Consider the following 22,366-nt stretch of genomic DNA (forward strand, 5'->3'; position numbering starts at 1 on the left):
GTTCAGCAGACACCAGAGCTGTGCTCTGGCCCCAGACTCCTGCTATCCTGGCCTCCGTTTTACAGTGAGGAAATCCAAGGTGAATTCTGGGTGCTGCCAGGCTGCCTATGCCGGCACCTCTGTGGCACGTCCTTCACCCCACTGCAAGCCCAGGAATGTTCCAGCACAGGGGGGACATCTAACACAAAGGGATGGCAGGGACAAGCAAGGGACTGTGCTGTACCTGGCATATTTAACAGTGGAGAGGATATTTAAGATGGCCTTAACACACATAGCTCTCACTCAATAAGTACTCATCCTTTGCTATTTAGGAGATGTGTTCTTGCATTCCAAACTGCCTGGAAGTGTCACGAGCACAGAGACCTTCATTTGCTATTATCTGCTCTTTAGAGAAGTATTTCAAATGAGGAACTCTACTCTCAATGCATCAAAATTCAAAATGTATTTTAATTGGGCTGCATGCACTACAGTTCCCTTACTGAAGCTCAACACATGAACATTTTACTGAACTAAAAATTGTAGCTGTTCTAACAAACCCTTCCAATTATGTTCTTTACTTACAGTGGAAAGAAGACTGAAATATTTCCTGTAAAAACATAACAGATGAAAAAAATATACTATTCTACTTGGCTAAAACCCAGTCACTGCACTATTACTGGATGCTTTAACATCTGCCTAGAAATCCCAGGCAATTAATGCAATAATCCACTATGTCCTTTCTGTGCCTGTGTTTATTTCCTTGATTCTACTTTCAAGCCTTCTAACTTCTTCACTTGTCCTGTCAGCCATGCTGGGGAAACTTGTCACTTACCAATTCACCCTTCACTGACCATCCCAAGCTTTGTTTACTTTAGAAACTCCAACTGCCAATTAAAATAACACGCTTTATTTTCATAATGCAATCAGTTCTGGAATAACTATTAAATCCCTAGAAAAATGGTTTAAAAGCTCTTTACATCTGTTAGCAATGACTCACAACTACCTGGGCTTGTAAATATGTCTGCACTAAATATGGTGTAAGCATATTAAAGAATAGACAGAATTGCTTTCCACCTTTTTCTTCACATACCAGTTGTCTCCCCCTCAAGGAAAAGGAAATCAGAAACACTCCAAACTCACTGTTGCCATGTCAATAGATGCTGTGGCTTCATCCATGATGAAGATGCTCGTCTTCCTCACAAAAGCCCTGGCCAGACAGAACAGCTGCCTTTGACCCTGGCTGAAGTTTTCACCCCCTTCTGTGACTATTGCATCTGGAAGTGATACAGCAAAAGCACTGTTTATGGGGGATATGTGTATGAGAAGGTCAGATCAGAAGATATGCTTGGAAAACAATGTCTCACTTTCAGCATAAAGTAATATTTCCTAGGCCTACAGCTGCTGGTGACACATTTTTCCCTGCTTACTTCCAAAGTTCAAAACGACGAGTACTTTTGTCTCACTATATTCTCTGTATCTGTTTGACATCAAAGTAGCTAAGGATGTTCGAGTTTCTCTGAAACATGCACAGTGTAGGACACTGCACTCCCAGTCAAAGCAGCATCCATCACTTCTTTACCCTAAGGCTGTGTAATTTCCCATTTTAAGGGGGTTTATTGGTGGTTTTGTGCTTGTATCTTGTTAAGGTGTTTGGTGGGGTTTTTTTTGTTTTTTTTTTCCTGCATGGCCAAATAATTCACACCTTGAAGCTTTAGAAATCTTCCTCCCTGGACTTGACTATTGGAAAATACAGAAGATCGTGTTCTAGATAACACCTGATTTGTTGACACCTTATTTGAATTCCCAAGACCCATAAACCTCAGTGCTTCATAAAAAAGACATACTGAAATAAAATAATTTTACCACTGATTTGAAAAGAAAGAGGATTCTGCCTCACAGGTACAGTTGGTAAAGGAGTTATACAGATATAGCACATTTGCCTGCAGGCACTTTTTTGTCACCTTCCGTAAACATTAAAAGCTCTTTCTTCATCAACTACCCTTTTAATAAATAAGTGTGAAACAGGAATATTGTGAATGCTGGAAACAATAGTCTCAAAAGGAAGTCTCATTACCTAGGCCCCCAGGTAGTGCCTTCACCACATGCTTGAGCTGTGCTATTTCCAGTGCTTCCCAGAGCATGCTGTCAGTGCACTTCTTCTCAGGGTCCAAGTTAAACCTGCATCGTGGGTAATTCAAGAACATCAGTCAGCAGAAACTGCTGCAATGGATTTCTTCTTTTAGTGTGCAGATACTGAGAATCCTGTGCTGAAGATCTAGGCCTGATTCTGATCTCTCATTGGTATAAATCCACTGAATTTTCCAGTCTTAGTCAACATTTATGTCAATGTGATTAAGATGAAACTTTGACTCTCAGTTGAGCAGAAAGGGAAAAGCTTCCTGTTTTGTGGATATCTTTATGGTTTTAGAATTTATTATGTTCTGTATAAACTAAAGAAATGCTCGTTTTACTCAAAAAAGCTGTGACTATACTCATTTTAAATTAACATTCAGTTTTAACAAAGGCCAAAATTCTACCCTCTCTCTTTCTAAATACAATATCTCTTTGTTCTTCACTGCTATAGGAACATTAACAGAATAATCAAGCCTCATACTGCATTATGAAATTTAAGTCTTCACTGCAACTGAAAAAATCTTGGATTCATGAACAGATGAACATTATTTTAGCTTGCTGTGGCCCAGAAGTGACAGCAACAAATGTGAATCTCACATCATACTACACTGACATATGGAATGACAATAAAAGATTCAATGGTGCATAACACAATTTTTGTGTTTTACTCCTGTTGTACGAGTTGTGAAGGATCGATGTTGGCCTAAATATATTTTTTTAATAAGTTGATGTCTAAAACAAAGGAATACAGTCATATCATCTTCTGGTGTGAATGAATCATGCTCTGTTCAGGCACATCCAGCAAACCATAGAAGCCTGTATCTTTTTCAGTGAACTCTAATGACTTACATAGAAACTAAAACTGCAGGTGTGCACTGAGGATTGTACTGTTCCTTCCTAAGGAAAATGGCACAGGGAAGGACAGTTGTTGGAAACTGGAACTTTTTGCCATTGTTTCTACTGCATCATCTTTTAGAAGTAGGAAAAAAAAAAAAAAAAAAAAAAAAAAAAGAACTAAGGTATTTGGTGCCACAGATGAAATGGCTCAAAGACTACGGAAGAAACATAGATAGAGGCTCCAGGATAAAATAGCCCAGTCTCCCTGTACTTCTCATGTTGTTATTTTGCTTTTTCTTTGTCTACAGCAATTTTTTAATCTGCATTTTTGACCTCTCATATTTTAAGGCAGACAGATGAAAACAGATGTAGGAGAAAGAGGGTTTCAAGAAATGCTGGGTGGTTATGGGTATTTGATCAGTGAGCTAAACTGGTTACTGGATCCTGGAGGAATAAATATTGGCTTTCCCAACTTCCCAAGCATGTTGGTCTTCTGCCAGCAGTGCTCTGTCCAGGCTCAGGCACTGGGAAAGGGTAGTCTGGCAGGGGTTAAAAGCACAGACAGAAGGCAGTGATCCTCCCTGTTCTAACTGAGGAGACCAGAATTGAACAGCTTGGTATAAAAATCATTATATAGTACAATATATAGTCACATTACATGACATATAAGCAATTACACGTTTTTTATTTATTGCTGGTGCTTAATACTTACCGGATTGTTCCACTGAATAAAATAGGATCTTGGAGAATGATTGACAGCCTGGATCTCAGTGTCTGTAAGGGGAGCTTAGCGATATCTATACCATCAATGATAATCCTCCCTATTCAAAAGAAAGCAGACAGGGTGTTTATTGTGCCACACAGCTGCTGGCAAAGATGTGGCTCACTTCCAGGCTGAAAGGCAGTACAGCAGGAACAGGCCTTGTATTACATACTCCCTTCTTCACTGAAGAAACATGCTTTGACTAAAAAGCAAGCACAGCTTTTTTGAGACTAAGCCCAGCTGGAAAGCATACAGAGTGTACCTGAAGTATCTTATGAATGATTAGATACACTACTTAACTGCTTGACCAATATACATCTATCAAACAACAAGGTCAGACATTACTTCAATCAGGGATTAATTACCAGGGGCAACAAGCATTTCAGAAAGCCGAATTACTGTTGAGCACTACAAAATTTTATCTCCGAGTACAACTGTCTGTCTCTGCATGGGGGCTCTGTGGGTGATGTGTCTGGGAAACAGGCTGACATCTTTTTGGGATACACTCTGTGGGGCACATGAACACGGCACACAGAGCAGGAAATATGGCAGGAAATTCCAGGGCAGCAGGCCAAGCTGCAACCCCCAACTGCTGAGTTTTCTGGGCCTAGTGGATCCCATCTGTGCCTTGAGCACAGATCCTTCATTACACTTGAATACCTTGCCCTTTTATGCTTTGCTCCTACTGTTGTGATTTAACAGCACAAAAGGCTGTTAAAAAAATCTGTCACTCTTGGACTTTTGCTTCCATCAAGCAGAATTTTTATTGATCTGACTTATGAATGGCACAGCTGTTAGGTGACAGATGATATCAGATTTAAACAGGGCCAGAGAGTGTGTCCTGCAGATTTGAGAATCACACTTCAGAGCTGCTGCTGTTAAGGAAAAGACTACCAAAGGAGTAGCTCCTGCCTTCAGGAGCTAAGCTTGACTGACACACAAAAGTGTTATCTTACCCTCGAAGGTGTCAACCATTCTGAAAAATGCAAGAGAAAAGGAGGATTTTCCACTGCCTGTTCGGCCGCAGATCCCAATCTGTGACACAGAAAGCAGACGAACATCAGGCAACGGAAACAGGAAACATCGGAAACGGATAACATCTGTACTTGACACTTCAGATGAGAGGCTGGAGGAGCTGTTCTGATTCACATGATCCTCTTCTCCTGACAGATCAGTCAAACTGAACCATAGCAGAATCACTGTGTTGGCTTTTTTTTTTTTGTCTTTTAGGGGTCTGAGCATTTAAGGATAATCAAGGCCAGTTCTATAACAGGAAAAATAGGAGAGTGGTAATGATGGGAATAAAGGCAAGAGAGCTATGTGAGAAGGATGAAAAGTAGGTCTAGCACAGTAAGGGCTCACTGTCACCTCTTTTGGCACTGTGTGCTGACAGGAGGGCACTGGGATACTGAGGGGAGGGGGATGTCTGTCTCAATACACCAAGCTAAGAATCCCCCAGACTCCTTTCCAATGCACTACATTCTTTTTGAGAGAAAAAAAAATTATCTGTAATTCAGTCATCAAAACATCCTGTGGTATGTTTTAACTCTGATTTATGTGATGTGGTAGTCTAAAGAGCTTCTGAGAATCACTGCAGTTCTTTACCTTTTGTCCTGGTGAGATGTGGGCATTGACATGTTTTAGCACTGGCTTTAAGTTGCTGTCATATCGGACACTGAGGTTCTGGATTTGGATCTCCCCTCTATCTGGCCAGTTCTGGGGAATCTGTGAGGAAGCTGTACGAGGAGCACAGGGAGAAAAAAACCCAACATCAACCCTCTCGTAATAAATTAATTGGTTCATTAGGTGATTTACTATATTTTTCATGGCAATACACTGCAAAATCATTAAAATTTCAGCAAGCTCTTTCTGCATGCCGCACAAAACTACACTTACAAAGGAGCCCTTCGTAATTTTCAGCTTCTGTTTTGAGAAGGCCATTGATTCTTTTCACTGCCCCCAGCTGGATCTCCATGTCAGCCAGGTTACGAACCATCCAATTCAGATAGTTAGACACCTGATGTAAAGCAAATACACAACAGAATCCCAGATTTTTAGTAGTTTGCATCATTTGACCAGCATGCAGTTTATATTCCTACAAAGAAATGCCTCAGTAAGTGGAAGTTGTGAACAAACTGGATGGCACAACACCAACAGGGAGGCAACAATGACTAAGGGTTAAATTTCCTAACTGCAGTGCACAGATACTTTGCTACTATGGAGATCTGATCTACACCAACAGAAAAGAGGGTGGGGGAACAATAAAAACAGGTGAAAAGACATTATTTTGGTAACTTAAGTTTAGACAATCTAAAATGATGTTCCAGGGCATAATTACAACTGATGCACTGAAAATGTATTCTTCACAATGCAAGACAGTATAAAAAATTATGATGCAACTTGTCCGTGTTTTGTTGACATATTTGAATACCTCAATGAGATTTGATCTCAAAGCTGAAGAAAGCATACACTCAAATATGTCAACCATCACATGTGAACTGAAGTAAACACATGGTTTCAGTGATGTTACAGTACCCACTATAGATGTACAGACACCTTCAATCTTCCTGTTCATCTTTGTGCCCTGAAGAACTACAAAAAAATGTTTGGGAGAGACAGAAAGGATCCTGAGATTCTTACCATAAGAGCATAGGTTAGTCCCAAGCCTACAAGTCCTGAAGTGATTTTATTATACAGGCAACTGGTAATAGAAGTGACAGCTGCTATGAGTACCACACAAGCTCCAATGTACTCCTGAAGGAATATGAATAAGCTCCATCATTATAAGTCTACAAAGGATTAAAACGTTCTTATAACTTTGCATACCAAATAACAAACCCATTGCACAGTTTGAAATACAGGCAGAAAACCCCACGGAACTCCATCAAGACCCTGCCTAGGAACCCACTGTTATTGCTTTTAGCAGGGCTGTGCTGGGGAAGTCAACAGGTATCTTAAGTATGTAATGGAGGTGGCTGAAATCATGCAGCTGTTACCTGGGATAGGAGGGAAATGCTCATGTGTTCCATCTCTGGGGCTGATGATGAATTGCTGGGAGGCTTTGCTGTTGCTGCTGGGTTCCTACCATCCATAATTGCTCAAACAAGCCTTTCTTGCACAGCATGTACCTATTACCTTAAGGGGCTCTTTCTGCTTTAATTTAAATCATTGCTGATTTGACTTCCCACAGACAACTCTTTGAGTAAAATTGTGTAACAGAGTAGAAAACAAACCCTGTAGGAGGGAAACTCTGATTTGTCTGTGTTTGAACTGTTTAGTGATACAGGCATTGATCAGAATTAGGGACTTCAGGTGGTCTAGGCACAAACATATGAAAGGGTAATAATATTTTATTTAACTCATACCCAATATCTGAACTACAGTAGCAAGCGGTACCAGTTAAAAAGGAGTCCAAAATGGAGCTATAGAGTGTGTCATGAAAAATGAATTAACATACATTTAGCACATCTAAAAGAAGCCCATGTTACCAGAATACCATTACTACACCTGCACTTAAAAATCTGATACAACATTCCACAACATAAAATTCCTTGACTTGTTTCTTAGGGAATTATTTTTAATAAATCATTTCTCATGCCAGGCCGCTACACTGAGTGGAAAACAGGCCACTGAATATCTCTGGTGTTCTTCAGATGATCCCAAAACAGACTCAAACTTATCTGCATCCTTCTGCTAATTAGGAGAGCTTCCAAGACATTGAAATGTTCCTAGGGTGGCACCAGGCAGAGGCTGCTGACACTGACTGACATGGTCCCACAATGACGTCCTGGCTGGTGGCACAGCTCAACTCTGATCACTCTTCACACACAGAGGAGCCAATGTGACCCATGAAAACTATTCCTGTCTTGGAAAAACAGCTGCAGGCTACAGGGAAAATTCATACCCCATCCAGTGTCCAGGATGGGTTGGGCATATGCTCATTATAGTCAGAGAGACATAGAGGGCAAAGGTATAGCTTTGAGATGAGGCTGGAAAACTGTTGGATGCCTCATCAGATTACTTGGAAGAGAGTCAAAAATTCCTTGTGTATACACAACAATAATAATGTACTTGCCATGCGAACTTCCAGCCAGCGATTGGCAGCTGTGAGGAAAAGGGAGGCAATGTTGTTGGAATCTGTGTATTCAAGAAGTTTTTGTCGAAATTTGGCTTCATACCTAAAAAAAGGAAACAAGGAAAGGAAGAAAGCAGGAAAGCAAGAGGGGAGGAGAAAAAAAAAGGAGTCAGGCCTTGGGGTCTTGGAAAAATAAAAAGTAAAATTTAATTTCTGGGGTATGTGCTTATGGACAGCTTGGCACAGGGTATAAATCAGCCTATCAATAGTTCAGAGTGACATCGCTTGTAGTCTTGTATTAGACACAGGCAAAGTGTATTCATGCACTATTTTGAGAAGTAATTTATGGATTTTATTGCATCGATTATTGTATTGAAATTCTGTGCGACTTCCAGATCCCACTGGGCATTTTATAAATGTATTTTGTGACATGGTAATTGAGAGCGACAAATCTGAAATGAAAAGAATTTAAAATATGTGTAAGAGCTATAAGACATGCATGTACTTGTGAAAAGAAGTATTAATGCCACAAAATTCATTTTTTCTCAACCATATAAACTCAGGTTTTAAAATTTGTATTACCATAGTGCCTAGAAATTGTAACAATTTAAAAAGTATTAACTCAAAGAGCTTCCCATTATAGTAGAACCCATATTAAACAAATATATTTGTCCTTATCACTACACAAATGGAGCACTTTGGAGAATGGAAGTCAAGTACATGGCGCAACAAAAAGTATTAGATTGGAAAGAGCTGTGTTTCCCCTCCCTCAAGGAGTTACACAAAACAGCATTAATCACAAATAAGCCTGTTTACAATTTGTTCTAGTGAATTTGCACCCACTCATCTGAATAGCTGCACCAATGAAATCTGCTGTGAATTCAGCAGGTATGGGAGATGATTCCCTGCTGGCTCTCGGCAAGTGTGCAAGTCAGCCAGTCACCCCTTGTAGCTGGGCATATTTAATTGCGTTGTTGTAAATTAAAGTGATGTTAATAATCAAGTATATCAACAATTACAGCTAATAATGCACAAGCCTGGCACAAAAGTCTTTTCCAGGGTAGTAATATAAGCTCAAAGGCCTGAAGATTTAGTTTAAGCACCCACTGCCTTTTCCCCCCTTCTATTACATGATACATGATCAAATTTAACACACTTGATCTCCTCTTCTGAAATTTTACCTTATCCTTTAGCTATTACGGTTGCGACAAGCACAGATTATTTATAAACTCAGCTCTCCTTATACTGATATAAGAGAATGCCTAGTACATGGCTCATAGAAGCTTTCAAATTTGTTCACTGCAGGGTACTTTAATCCTTCTTCTGAGTACAGTAAAATAATGACTTTACATAAAAAGTTTATGATTTTGAGGAAAAGAAATAATTCAGCTGTCCACAACTTAGCCATATGCTAAAACATAAGAGACATGTCTGCTGTGTGCAATGGGGAATCATAGAATGGCTTGGATTGGAAGGGACCTTTGGATCTTTAGATCATCTCATTCTAACCCCCTGCCATGGGCAGGGACACCTGTCACCAGAGCAGGTTGTTCAGAGTTCCATCCAGCCTGGCCTTGCACATTTCCAGGGATGGGGTGCTGAACAAACCTAACTCTCTCAGCCTTTCCTTGTAGAAGAGCTGCTCCATCCCTCTGATCATCTTGGTGGCCTCCTCTGGACTCACTCCAGCAGGTCCATGCCCTTCCTGTGCTGGGGACCCCAGAGCTGCAGTGCTGCAGGTGGGGTCTCACAAGAGCAGAGGGGCAGAATCTCATCCCTTGCCCTGCTGGTCACACTGCTTTGGATGCAGCCTAGGATCTGGGCTGGCTGTGAGCATGTTGGTGTGTTTGCACAGCAGAATGGTTGTTTCTGGAAACAGGCATTAGTATCACCATGTCAGAGCTAGGGAGCCCTTCCTTTCCTCAGGGCTCATTGCCCTCAGTGCCCCACCATGCAGATGTGACTGTGCTGCTTCTGGAACCAATTCAGTCACATTTAACTTTCTTATCTCTATACCATGAGTAGTTGTGCAGATATGCCTCAGAGAATGTGAGGTATGCATCATGAGTCAGTCATGCATATGCACGTGGAACAGGGATGCAAAGTTACCAAGTTGCTGAACTGATGCAAAATATCAGAATTTCTCTTCAGAAAGTATCCCCAGGTTACCAGGCCTCTCAGAATACAGAGCAGTCTTTGCAGAAGCCTTCACATTTACATTTTGTTGATTTTTTAACACTAATGCTATCTGAAGTATAAAAATAAACTATAAATCAGGCCAGGGCATCTGCTGAAGGTGTTTTTGTAGGTGCAGCAGTAGCAGTCTTGCTGATCTCCCCCAGATTTTTTTGTACATTTTTCCATACACATGCTGAATAAATTCAGGACGGAGATTAACCAAGGGTAAGGACGCTTCAGGAACAACTGGCACCTCCTAACAGAATGGATTCCTGAATTAGTGTTATTTTTAGGGATGCTCACGCTAGCAAGTCTAAACTCCACTCCTGCTAATATGTTAGGCAGCTGAAAAGCTACAGTCCTAAAAATAACTGGGTTAGCAGCTGAGGCAGGAGGCTGGCAGACAGATGGAACACAGAACTCACTGAACACACTTGGCTGGCTGGGTCAGAGACACATCACTTACTGCAGGATTTAAGAAAAGCACAATTCTTTGACAGAGGAATTCATTCCAAAGTGACAGGAAGAATCAAGAGGGAATGCTCTGACAGACTGAAAATATTAGCTAGATGGCACTGAATATTGCTTTCTGTATCAACACCAGAAAATATACAGCCATAATGCTTCAAAGATCCTCTTTATCAAGTAAAAGAATATAGGAATGAGAAAAGCAGAAATTAAAAGATAAATTGATTTTCCTGCAAATTGAACATAGACATAACTATAAACTATAGAACACTGTTGGCACTTAATGAATTCAATAACAGCAATTAATAATGGAAAACACTAAGCTGTTCTACCACTCTTGGGTAAGCTACCTTCAATCCAAAAGAAACAAACTCTTAAATTGGTTCTTCTTTCATTGAGCTATTTATAACCTATATAAAATAGTTTAAGTTAACTTTAAGTTAACTTTAAGTTAACTTGCATTACTTCTACTATAAAATTACAATTATAGGAACAAATAAGCACTACTGTTTTCAAGGACAGAAGGGTAACAGTAATAACGAACTGACAAAATGCATAGACATCATCTAGATGAGAATCTAGTGGAAAAGTTGACTGTGTTTGAGTCAATTGGGAAAAGACAAGAATAGCCCTAGTGCAGGGAGAGCAGCTGGTAAGCTCAGCAGTGGTTTTATTGGTACCTCTGAGGTATCAGCATGACTGCCAGTTTTCTAACACAGATACACAACCCAGGCACATTATCAGATATTCCTGGGCTGCTCTCCTGGGAGCTTATGTGGATGGGAAAAAAAACCAGGCAAGGAAGCACTTTGTCTCCAGCTTGCGTATTTCCAAAATCAGTGTAACCAGCCACATTTTCAGCTAGCAACCTGAAAAATAGTGTAGGGTGCTACTGTAGCCTCTGAAGTCACCAGCATGCACAGCTTAACTGACCAGGACATCAACACAGAGTAGTCTGTACCAAGTCGGTGCATATTAGTCCTGTCATGGAAACTGTCCAAGCCCATCATCTGCCACACCACACGCTGTGGTAATTGTGGGCTAATTTAGCTTCTTAAATCACATTTGCCCTCAAGTTCTTTTTTCAGGCTGTATGCAAGTGTCTGGACAGCAACCACAGGGCAGATGACCCACATGAGCTTGTTTTTTTACAGCAACCCCTCTACATACAAAATGCTTAGAATTCTTCAATGTTTGGAGTTCCCCCTTACCTGTGTTTTGGGGACTCTGGATTTTCCAGGCAGAACAGTGTAAGACATTAACATTACCTCACTTTTGAATATCTATGTTTCTTAAAAAAAACAATACCTGAAGGCTCGGATGGTGGTAAGACCTTCAACAGTCTCTGAAAAATGGGAGAGTAATGGTAGCTGAGTGCTGTCATCCAGCTGCTGCAGGTCCCTGGAGAGGGTTATGAAAAGAATTTAGTAAAAAGCCAGTTTTGTTGTGCAGTTATTCTCTTGAATCATGCCCAGGAATCAGTGAAAAGGAATAGCATCACAATAGTCATACACATAACGTTCAGACAGATTGCAAAGCAGTGCTGCAGGGAAATGAATTCCCCAGGAGGACTCTTCTTTTAACATTTAACTAGCTGGAGTTCTGAATGGGTCTTTTCTCTTCACTGCCTTCACTCCTTTCTCCCATATTCTTATTTCTTGTGCTCAATTTTGTATTGATTTAGACACCATTCTCTCTCTGTACTGAATATCAATTTAATGGAACACTGCAAATAGGAGCTTGAGTTAAGCAGAAGGCAAAGTGCACCCCCAGATAACAGCACAGCTTCTCACTGAGCCAACAGTGTAACTCACACACTCAGTAAATGAGAGTCTGCACTCGTCATTAGCTTGCACTTCTCAATGTCATATTTAATCATCATATCAGTAGAAGCACATGTAGGGTGAAATCTATTTAGTCTCAGTTTCTTCCAGCAGGAAGTAAATTGGTTGCTGACTCCCTTTCAATCTGTGCATACATGAGGAGAATATACGTATTTTTGCACTGCTGCAAACACTTCACAAGGGGGAAGATCTATCACCTTAGAAGGAGTAAGGTCTCAGATACAATTAAAATTTTTCATCTTTTTAAAAACAAGAAGGTACCCAAAACAGGAGAGGAGGCTTGTGCACACCGGATCCTTAATGGTTGGCAGTGCCACCATAGTTATATTGCATTCTGCAGCCTCTCCTTGACTTTACCTATTTCCACTTCCCCCTGGCCAGGCAGACTTCAGTTTCCCTGTCCTGTCACCACATTTTCTTGGACATACCCTTGGGGAGGACAGAATCCAGCTGGTTTGTGTCCTGTGAACTGCAAAAACCTTTGATCATGCACAAAGACCCTGCTCATGCCTCCGAGAAGTTCTGCTTGAAGAGCTGCTGACAAAGGCACTTGTAAAATGACACATTTCCACTGCAGTGGATTTGTCCCACTTTCAGACAGTGCCAAATGTGATTTGGTCCTTGACAGGACCAAATTTAAACACGAAGCTCCCCTGCACTGCAATTCTGCACTGCAGGAGAGATTTCCATTGCCAGAATGACAGCGGTCCGTGCTCTTACCGGGATGCAACTCGGAAATACTTCTGGATGAAGTAGCACATGATTGCCAGGGGAACCAGGGCAATGAGGAACATGGGTGTGACGTACGAGATCACAGCAAGGGCAGACACACACAGCAAGGTGGAACGGCTCAAGCACTCCAGGGTAGCTGGAATGTGCTGTACAGAGAAGAAAAAGCACACAGGATCTTCCATTACATGCTACGTTTAAAACAATACTTCATTTTCCTTTCTCCTGCTTCCTCAAATATTTGATTCCTCGTGTATTTTAAGCACTAAGCATACAGGCCTGGACTTGAATTTACTGCTGGGTTTTGGGGACATCTGAGAGGATTTCTGTGGGGCTGCTTCACATCTGCATTGTGGAGCACAGTCCTCATGTCAGAGGATTACAGATGGGATGCAAGAGATGATTTTAGCATCTGCATAAATCCTATGAACTGGCAGTGCAGTCTGGGGTAAGTAATGGTAATTTGAATTTCAGTCATTTTTATTCTGGGCAATAGCATTTGCCTTTTTCTCATTTCCTTTGCTCAAATGAATGTGTTTACCCACTTACAAGAAAAGTAGATACTCTAATTTGGGGATATCACTGTGGATCTAATTTTGCTTCCCTTTTCTATAGAGGACATCTTATCAAAATAAATGTTTTTTCAATGTGTGTTTAAGACAAGGAACTCATTCAAAATGATGGTTCATCTGTAAGCTTCATCTAGATAACTCTGTAATAAATGAAACCTCACTTTTTTCAGATTAAGATAGGATAACTTGAGAGCTCAAGTGTATTTATTCAGTACCTGGTCGATGGTATTGCAGTCAGCTGAAAATCTGTTCAGTATACTTCCTAGAGGTGTTGTTTCAAAAAACCTAAAAAGGGACAAGGAATGGCAAAGTTTACAATACTGATATTAGAACTGATCCATTTTATTATTTTGTCTTACTAAACTAGGTATATCTATAGATAGATATATATATGTATCACAGAAACAAGCAAATAAATTGACAGCCACAGTAAAATTTCTCATTTTTCCCAGTACCTGTGGCTTTCCAATTAAATGGAAATATCTTGAATTTACAACCACAAGCATGAACCTACAACCACTTAGAACCCTACAACTGCAAGCATGTCCTCAGCTCCCTCTACTGCCTAAGCCACAGACATCACAGGATTACACTTGAAAAAAATCCTTTCAGATTTTAATTTGAAGCCCCTTTAATTAATGAAAAATTTAAAAAAAGTTAAATCGCAAAGTCCTGCCTCTTTCTGGGAACAGAAAACTGTAACAAGAAGAACAACTGCTAGAATAATACATAAAAAGACATTTGGATATGCAAAATGCAAACTACATTATTGCTCTGCAACTTTTAGCTGTTCCATAATTCATGTGGAACCTGAAGCCTAATTTTATCCTGAAAAAAACCCTAAAAAAAAAATTCGGAGGTTTTTCATGTATGTGATTTCTCCATGATTTCTCGGTCAAATATAGTTAGCTTAAAATTAGCAAGGTTTTTTTCCTAGAGCTGCAGGTTTCAATCAAGATACACCTTTCCTTTCATGCATTGGGGAAAAAAAAAACTTATGGAAGACAACATTCCTTTGCTGGAACAAAATACATCCCAGTGTACTCTAATGAAGCCTGTAATGACACTTGTCCAAGCTCATTACCTTTCCTAGACTTGCACAGTCACTGCCTGACAGTAAATATTTCCAGTGATTAAGATGATGAAGAACGCAATGAATTATCTGTACAACACATTGATCAATAATTGCATTTTCTCCCTAATTAAAAACAGCAAAGAGAAATTAAACATGCAAGGAAGTAAATCTCTGAAGCCACAGTCGGGCAGGAGAGGCATTTGACTTGTGTCTAGGAACTCAAGCAGCCTGGGTACCATTTTCAAAAACTACTCAGAAATTTGACACCTGGTGATTTTTCAATGATATCTTAAAAAATATGCAATGCACAGCCATTTCTTAGTAAAAAGTGCACTTAGCAGACTGCCTTGAAGTAAAGAAGACAAAATGACTACAATGTAATTTGCGTTACAATCAGAGAAATACCTCATTGGAGCCAAAATGATTTTATTTAGTAAAGAAGAGTGCAGCTTTTTGGTGACTTTCAAGCCAGTCCACTCCACTGCTATTGATGTGACAAGACATAATACGATGCCAAGGCAGCAGAGAACGCTGAAAACTTTTGAATATGGAGAATGGTCAAATTCCTAAGAAACAAAGAGCAACACAATTATTCACTTTAAATTATGTTTAAAAATTATTGTGAACACACATGCACAAGAGCAAAAAAATGTAAGAGTATATCCTTTTTGCTCCCTAAATTAAACTGTCCATGATTTAACCCATCTAAAGTCATAATTTGTTATCCTTTGGAGAGGGAAGTGTTCGCATGAAAATAAGTGATAAATCAGAAATTTTAAATCACAGAATACTATAAAAAGCCTAGGTTGCTGGGAGAATGCAGCAGTACAGGGAAAAGAAAAAAAGAACTATGATATCAAAATTACTTTAGAGACCCAGGTTTAGGTAAATCAGACTAAAATACAATAAATCTAGCAAAAGGAGAACAACACACCAAACTTAACTTCGTTTTACTGCACTGTGTATGCAAAAATGCAGTGAGCTTCAAAATACTCTGGAGTGGCTTTTTTATAGAAAAATAGCACATTGCATACAAATCTTGGAGCAGAGGTTGACATTGGGAGAACACCCCCCATTAAATCATCAGAGGAAGGTGAATGAGGCAGTGCCCACCATGCACTGGGAGCAGTTTTTTGTCTCTGGCTCTATCTTGATAGAAATGGCGTGCTCGGTCCAGAGTGCCAGGCAGTAGTCAATGGCCACCATCACCGTGTGCTTCAGCAGCTGGGACAGGAGCAGCAGGGGCAGCAGGAGGATCCCTGCTGCACTCAGGTACTTGCCACAGGCTCTCCACGGCATCTTGGCTCTCTGATGCAGCACTGAAGACAGGTTGTCTTCATCATCACTCTCTGTTACTTCTTCTGCAAGGTGCAAGAAAAAAAGGACAGCCATGCTGACATACATATTAAAGGAACTGGCAAGTGGCAGCTACAAACCAAGTCTTACCAGCCAGGATAAAGAGTGTCTTTAAGGTGAAATTACCTGCTCAGGCCTGCATGTGTTAACCTGCTAAAGTTAGTGGTTATGCACACTGAAAAATTGCAAAAAACCTCAGCACTTGGTAATCAATTTCTTCAACCATGTTTTTGCAGTTTGAAAGTACTGGCTTGATAAAAACCAGCTGGAATCTCTTTCCTATGTAAAACCTTAAGCAAATGTGTTTAGCTATTGACAGGTGAGGTTCACCCAGCATATTGTTTAATATAATTCTTCACTCATTATTAAATCATATTCGCATATAAGAAAAAAACCCAATAGTCTGGAGGAAAGGATGACTTGTGAACGCTTGCAATCACTCTAGTCCAGAGGTCAAAGCAATGGAAACTGCACTCTTATAAATCATGACCCACATGAAAAATGATTTGTTCTCTTGTCAGTTTGAATGGTGTTAATTCATTCTAATGTAATTTAGCTGTGAAACAGTAATATACTGGCAATGGGCTCAAAGGGTGCCCTTTACCTTCATCCTCTTCATCATCTTTCAGCAATGCTTCCCGGGAATACATCGTCCTCCGGAGATTTGTTCTTTCCAAAACAGGGTTTTCCTCAATAGTTGTTTCCTGAAAAAGGGGCAATTCATGTATTTTTAACCAGAGAATTAATAAAAAAAAAATTACTAGTTGTGATAAAATTGTTTCCACTCAGTGAAAAATAGAAGTGGGAATCTCACAGCAGGCAGCCATAAGTGATTGATTTACTACCTCCGTGTAAAACCAAAGGACATAAATTAGATACCTAACATTAATTTCAGGTTGTCAATCCCAACCCTCTTGGAACCTCAGCTTGGACAGTTATCCCAGAATTAATAAGAACTAAGACTACTATTGCATTCTTCTTGTGTTGTAAGTATGAAAGACAAAACATCATCATTTAAAGAACTTGATATAGGCACATCTGAAAAGCTTCAGCCCAAAGCAATGATTGAATTCAGGTATATTTACAAAACCAGTAGTCAATATTAGCAAAGCTTTTCCTAAAATGGCCCTATTTAATATTCCTTAGAGAATAATATATTGACAGGGCTTCCTATCAAGAACGGATTGGAACAGTATCAAGGAAATATGAGATGTCTAGATGAAGGAATTTATCTTAAGAGATAAATAATAATGGTAACACTAATACTACATTCATATTAAGTCAGACATCACACACAGCATGTCAATTGGTGTTCATCCTTTCAAACTAAGACACACAAAAAAAGATGTTTTCTTGCATATTTTGATTGCCCTGCCCATCAAAAACCTTCTCCAGCTCTTGGTCTTGTCGATTCATTAATGTCTTCCAGTGTTCAAAGAGCTCAGTCTCTGATTTCTGAATGTCCTTGAGTGTTCCTTCTCTCTGGATGTTACCATCTTTCATTGCAATTATCTAAAAAGTCAGAAACACAAGTGGTGAGATAAATAGTCGGGTGTGTCTATTTATTTTAGAGCTATGTTGCTGTGCTTTGACAGGATTTTCTCTTTTCTTAAATAAATAATATTTCCACAAAAAAATCTGCCTTCTAAAAAGACAGTGACATTATCTCTCGACTCTATCCCTTTCATTCAAGATGCTGAAAACCCAGAAACTTTCTGCACTCTGTGTTTTCAGAAAAGGCTGCTTTTAAGAAAGAGGAATGGGATCCCTGTTGGCAGACAGGGGGGCACACTACTCTTCCTAAATACAAGTCATTAGCAAGATAAGATTTTAGAGCTCTCTTACCTCCTAAAAGGAAAAAGCTTTTAGCAAGACATTGAGTGCAGTAGGTTTTGCCCTCATTCAGGCAATTAGATATGAGCATGATGGCTCCTTCTCTGATACCATGGACTGATAAGGAAGAGCTAGGGAATTTGAATCCCTAAAGCTTTAAAAGCATAAATAGTGGACACAGTTTGGAAAAGGAAAATACATATGCAAGACAAAGTCTGCAGGGAGCAGTTTCAGGTTTGTGTCAGTGTAACTATGTTATACACACAGAGTAACTATGGCCACTCTGGATCTGACAGGGACAATTGGAAAATGAGGCATGCAGATTGCAAACCCACATCATTAAAAATGAGTTAATGCACTATTTATTTTTCTCTCTCCCTGGAAACTAAGAAATTTCCAAGGGCAGGGGGTGGGGAAATAATCTATTCTGTTTATTGCTAAGAATTTACACCAGAGAGAAGGTAAAAATAAAGCAAACAAGGATCTTTTTGTGATCAATTTTTTCAGGAAACCTGCAATTGGACTGAACCTTGAATTCTTCTGAGGGTTTTGTTGAAAAGATTTAGCGGGACCATGACATATACTTCAAACTATATTTTTATTTAAAATTTCTTAATAAAATAAATATTCCCTCCTCACTCCACTGGGTAAGAATTGCTAAGGATTAATGAAACTACACTTAGGGAAAAAAACATGAACTATTTTGTAATAAATATTTTTAAATTATAAATCATACAAATCATTCCTTTGCTACCATTTGAAACAGTATGTTTCATAAAAAAATACACATCTAGAAGACAATAAAAATAAAGCAGTTTTTGTACATCTCATAAAACACCAACATTTAGAAATGGGTCTTACATTCACAAAGAAAATTAAAACAATTATACTGATGAAAGGCCACAGCTGTATATACTTTAAAAACAATTGCAAATATGTAATAATAAAAAAAGTTGTTAAGATGGACCTCATAGGGAGGGAAGAAAGCAGAAAATTCCTGTACCCCAAGAGACACTAACCAGAAAACCAGAACTGTGTTGAGAACAGTGGTAACTCTTAAAGATAAACAACTGAGGGACAAGGTCAGAGCAGAGACCATAAAGGAGAAATGCTGCCCATGAGAAACCTGATCAGAACAAGATGAATGTCTATCTGCAACTTTATACCAAGCCAATATGAAGCTCAGGAAGCAGCTGAAATATTATTATTTCTAGAGACCAGGAAACTGCTGCTACAGTCTGTGCAAGATATGAAAGAGAGAAGTCCTGCTAGGAGGTATAACTGCAGTCATCAATCACCATGGACCTGGGATACTGGAGAACTGCAGGACTACATGCAAGACCAATGGGAACCAATGAATTAGAAAAAAAAAGAATCCAAACCCCTCAAGATTCCTTCTTCATCTTTGACATTTCCAATTACAAACTGGTATAGAAAGCATACCTCCATATTTTTTTCTGTAAAGTAGAAGATATAAAAAAGAAACCTAACAGAAAAATCAAATACAAAAAATTTCTTGAAATCTTGCCAACACACAAAGGACAAAAATATTCTTAATACCCTATATACTAGTATTAACCACAGGGAAATACTAGGTTTCTCCTTTTATTTCCATACCTCTAAATATCCACTTGCATAAATGCATCTTTTCCTTTGATAGCACAAATTCCTAGTAACATCCCAGCAGAGGCAAAGGTGTTAACTCAAACATTTCACTGTTCTGAGATTTAAAAAATTAGCCAAAATTTTCCAATATAACTAATATTTTTGGATACTCAGTATATTTTAAATGCAACCTGCTTTCATAAGAGTATTAAGTATCAGCTCTACAAAAATCCAACCTATTTAGGCATTCTAAGATAGGAATTTCAAAATTACAGCATCCCTAACTGGCTAATTTTCAAAAGATCTTTAGTATACTTCTTCTCACTAAACTATTACTTGGTAGAGAGATGAAATGAAAGCATTGTTTGCAGCAAGACATGTTCCTGCCATGTTGTTGCCTCCTCAGAAAAAATGGGAAGAGGTTCCTTACCCAGTCAGCGTGAGGCAAGTACTGCAGCTTGTGAGTCACCAGCACAATGGTGCGCTTGTCCTCCCGCAGCATTTTCAGGATCCCTTCTTGCATGAGATGGTCACTCAGGTGGATATCCAGGGCAGAAAAAGGATCATCCTGTCATGAGGATAAGGGGTCAGCTTTTGGAGCCAGAACTTACGGGATCTCAGGAAACTGACAGGTTTTAATACCAGTAAAACCAGTTACATCGACATCGACATACAAAAGAGGCCATCAGATCAAAATTGTGCTGAGGAACAGCAAACAGAACACCAAACCTTCAACTGTGTTTTTGTTGGGACTCAGAGGTACAGTAATGCCAGCTGGGTCAATGCTACAACTCTTTGGGGTTTTCTGGGACCTGCTGCTCTCCCCAGATGTGTTCATGGCCTACACAGCTGGAGAACATGGCTTCTGTCAGGCTCCAGGCAACTCCCCAGTGTAGGTCTGTGGCAGGTATTGTATAGCTGCTCCAGGGACAGGGACAGGGACCATATTTCTGTTTCCCTTGTACATCACTGCTTTCAGACTCTTTTTTTTATTCACAAACCAATACTCTATTAACAAAGAATCACCAAAAAAATCTCAAAAGGAGCAATATTGATCATTTCCATGACTCAGCTCAGATGTTTGATTTGAGACCTAGATTATCTTACTGAATCAATCAATTATATGCAATTCATTTAGGCATAAATTAATCTCGACCATCTTTTAGCAAACTTGTTTACCTAATCCTATTTTTATGGAATCACAAACCTTGTGATTTGATATTTCTGCTTGCAATAGCAATACTGGCTGTAGGATTTACTTAGAGTTACTATTTCATACTATAATATTACACTAAACCCAGGCTTTTAAAAATCAGAAATATCTGAAATCAGCAGTAAGATAAATACAACCACTTAGATTCTAATAAACCAGAGCATCATAACATAAAGCACTTAGAAAATGCTTTTGAAACACAGTAACTTCATGATCCAGAATTTTCTCTCAAAAGTGTGTGTGCAACTGTGTGTGCACTGTGCTTGCTGAGCAAGGATGTTGTCAGCTCTGCTGCTGCACTCCTGTGACCTGGCACAGACCTAAACATCACCTATATGACATTTATACTTGTGAGAGTGAAGTTTCACAAGCATTTCTTTACAACATCAGCCTTAAAAGAACGGAGCATTTGCCAATATTAACATATAGGATTCCTGATCATTTTGAAAATATTAATAGCTAGAAATAAAGTTTATACTGGAAATAAAGGTGTTTTTACATTATCAAACCATAAGAGAACCTGCTGCTATTAGCAGGTTATTGAGTGTCCTTCACAGAAGGACAAAAAGGGCAAAAACCAAGTTACAGCCCAATAGTGGATCTGCTGATTTGCAGCACCTCACCGAACTGCTCCCTACTCTCCTGCACTCTGATCTTTGCCTGGAAATGCCCTACACAAGAAGCAAGCACAGATTGATCAGGGAAAGGTCTAAATAGCCTCCTTTTCTTTTAGGGGTGACATCTAATGTGCACAGCTTTTCTAATCCTCCGTGATTGATGTCTCAACAGCTGGATTCAAACCTTCCAGAAAACGGAGCTACAGAAGGAAGTCCTAAATTGGACAGCCAGCAAGCTCACTACAAGTGAGTGTGTAGGATGCATCTGTTTTCCCACCTGTGAAGCTGTTAGAACCTGCTGCCACTCTCTTTCTATAGCTGAACCTGGGACAGGATATACAACAGGCAGTTCAGGGTGCAAAAGCAGCTTAGTTCGCTGCAGAAAGGAAACACGCCAGACACCAGACAACATTAATTTTAGGCCTGAGACAGCTTATGAATTTCATGAATACAGTTGAAACTATTACATTTCTAAGACCCAAAGATAAAAACAGGGATCAAAGCGAATTTTCAATATACTGAAAGGGGAAGCATCAGCATTTCAATGTGCAATACCTATCTGTCTGCCTGCAGCATTTACAAAATGCTTCCTACCTGCAGGCTAGCTGACAACAGATATAAAATACACAGTGCACATTTGGCTTGGCAAAACACAATGTGCAGTGTGTGACCCATGAAATACTCTAAATGAAGAAGCATCTCCTGCATCTGCATGGAGCATAAACAGAAGGGCACCTACTCACCAGGAACACAACATTTGTCTGCTGGTAAAGTGCTCGTGCCACACTGATACGCTGGCGCTGCCCTCCAGACAGATTAATACCCTGGAGATAAGCAGGAGAGAAACAATCAGACAGTTAAAGAAAACAACAACTGATTATTCATATTTATATTCTGACTGGATTATCCATAGCAGACTTTTCTGGGCAGAGAAACAAAGAGAAATTTTTCCAAAATGTGGGTCTTCAATGTATCCCTGTGGTGTTTTAGGGGGCATTTAGGGGGTTCTTTTGTTTGTTTGTGACAGTGCCAGTATATGCTAGAGTAAATTGTTTACAAATCTGTGACTTCTGTTTCCTTTCTTGTCAC

At 39.6% G+C, this 22,366-nt stretch overlaps 1 protein-coding gene and 1 long non-coding RNA gene across 3 annotated transcripts in view; one reads left to right on the forward strand and one right to left on the reverse strand.

Moving 5' to 3' along the window:
* Positions 1 to 3,126, forward strand: part of LOC108444781 — an 11,214-nt gene extending 8,088 nt beyond the window's left edge. The window contains exon 5 of the long non-coding RNA XR_001859469.1: positions 2,564 to 3,126. This is a non-coding gene — a long non-coding RNA (uncharacterized LOC108444781). The remainder of the gene's footprint in view (positions 1 to 2,563) is intronic.
* The window catches only part of ABCC8 (ATP binding cassette subfamily C member 8), a 73,150-nt gene that overhangs the window by 3,311 nt on the left and 47,473 nt on the right, over positions 1 to 22,366 (reverse strand). For both annotated transcript variants that reach the window (XM_017726595.1, XM_017726594.1), the window contains 17 exons: positions 22,021 to 22,101; positions 19,878 to 20,015; positions 17,396 to 17,521; positions 16,614 to 16,713; positions 15,767 to 16,014; positions 15,059 to 15,219; positions 13,794 to 13,863; positions 12,998 to 13,155; positions 11,742 to 11,834; positions 7,788 to 7,890; positions 6,353 to 6,466; positions 5,609 to 5,729; positions 5,318 to 5,448; positions 4,669 to 4,747; positions 3,662 to 3,770; positions 2,054 to 2,157; positions 1,120 to 1,253 (listed from right to left, as the gene is read on the reverse strand). In XM_017726595.1, coding sequence (XP_017582084.1) covers positions 1,120 to 1,253; positions 2,054 to 2,157; positions 3,662 to 3,770; positions 4,669 to 4,747; positions 5,318 to 5,448; positions 5,609 to 5,729; positions 6,353 to 6,466; positions 7,788 to 7,890; positions 11,742 to 11,834; positions 12,998 to 13,155; positions 13,794 to 13,863; positions 15,059 to 15,219; positions 15,767 to 16,014; positions 16,614 to 16,713; positions 17,396 to 17,521; positions 19,878 to 20,015; positions 22,021 to 22,101 — 2,070 coding nt within the window. The remainder of the gene's footprint in view (positions 1 to 1,119; positions 1,254 to 2,053; positions 2,158 to 3,661; positions 3,771 to 4,668; positions 4,748 to 5,317; positions 5,449 to 5,608; positions 5,730 to 6,352; positions 6,467 to 7,787; positions 7,891 to 11,741; positions 11,835 to 12,997; positions 13,156 to 13,793; positions 13,864 to 15,058; positions 15,220 to 15,766; positions 16,015 to 16,613; positions 16,714 to 17,395; positions 17,522 to 19,877; positions 20,016 to 22,020; positions 22,102 to 22,366) is intronic.

The sequence above is a fragment of the Corvus brachyrhynchos genome, unplaced genomic scaffold (assembly GCF_000691975.1).
Source record: "Corvus brachyrhynchos isolate BGI_N302 unplaced genomic scaffold, ASM69197v1 scaffold62, whole genome shotgun sequence".
NCBI lineage: Eukaryota > Metazoa > Chordata > Aves > Passeriformes > Corvidae > Corvus > Corvus brachyrhynchos.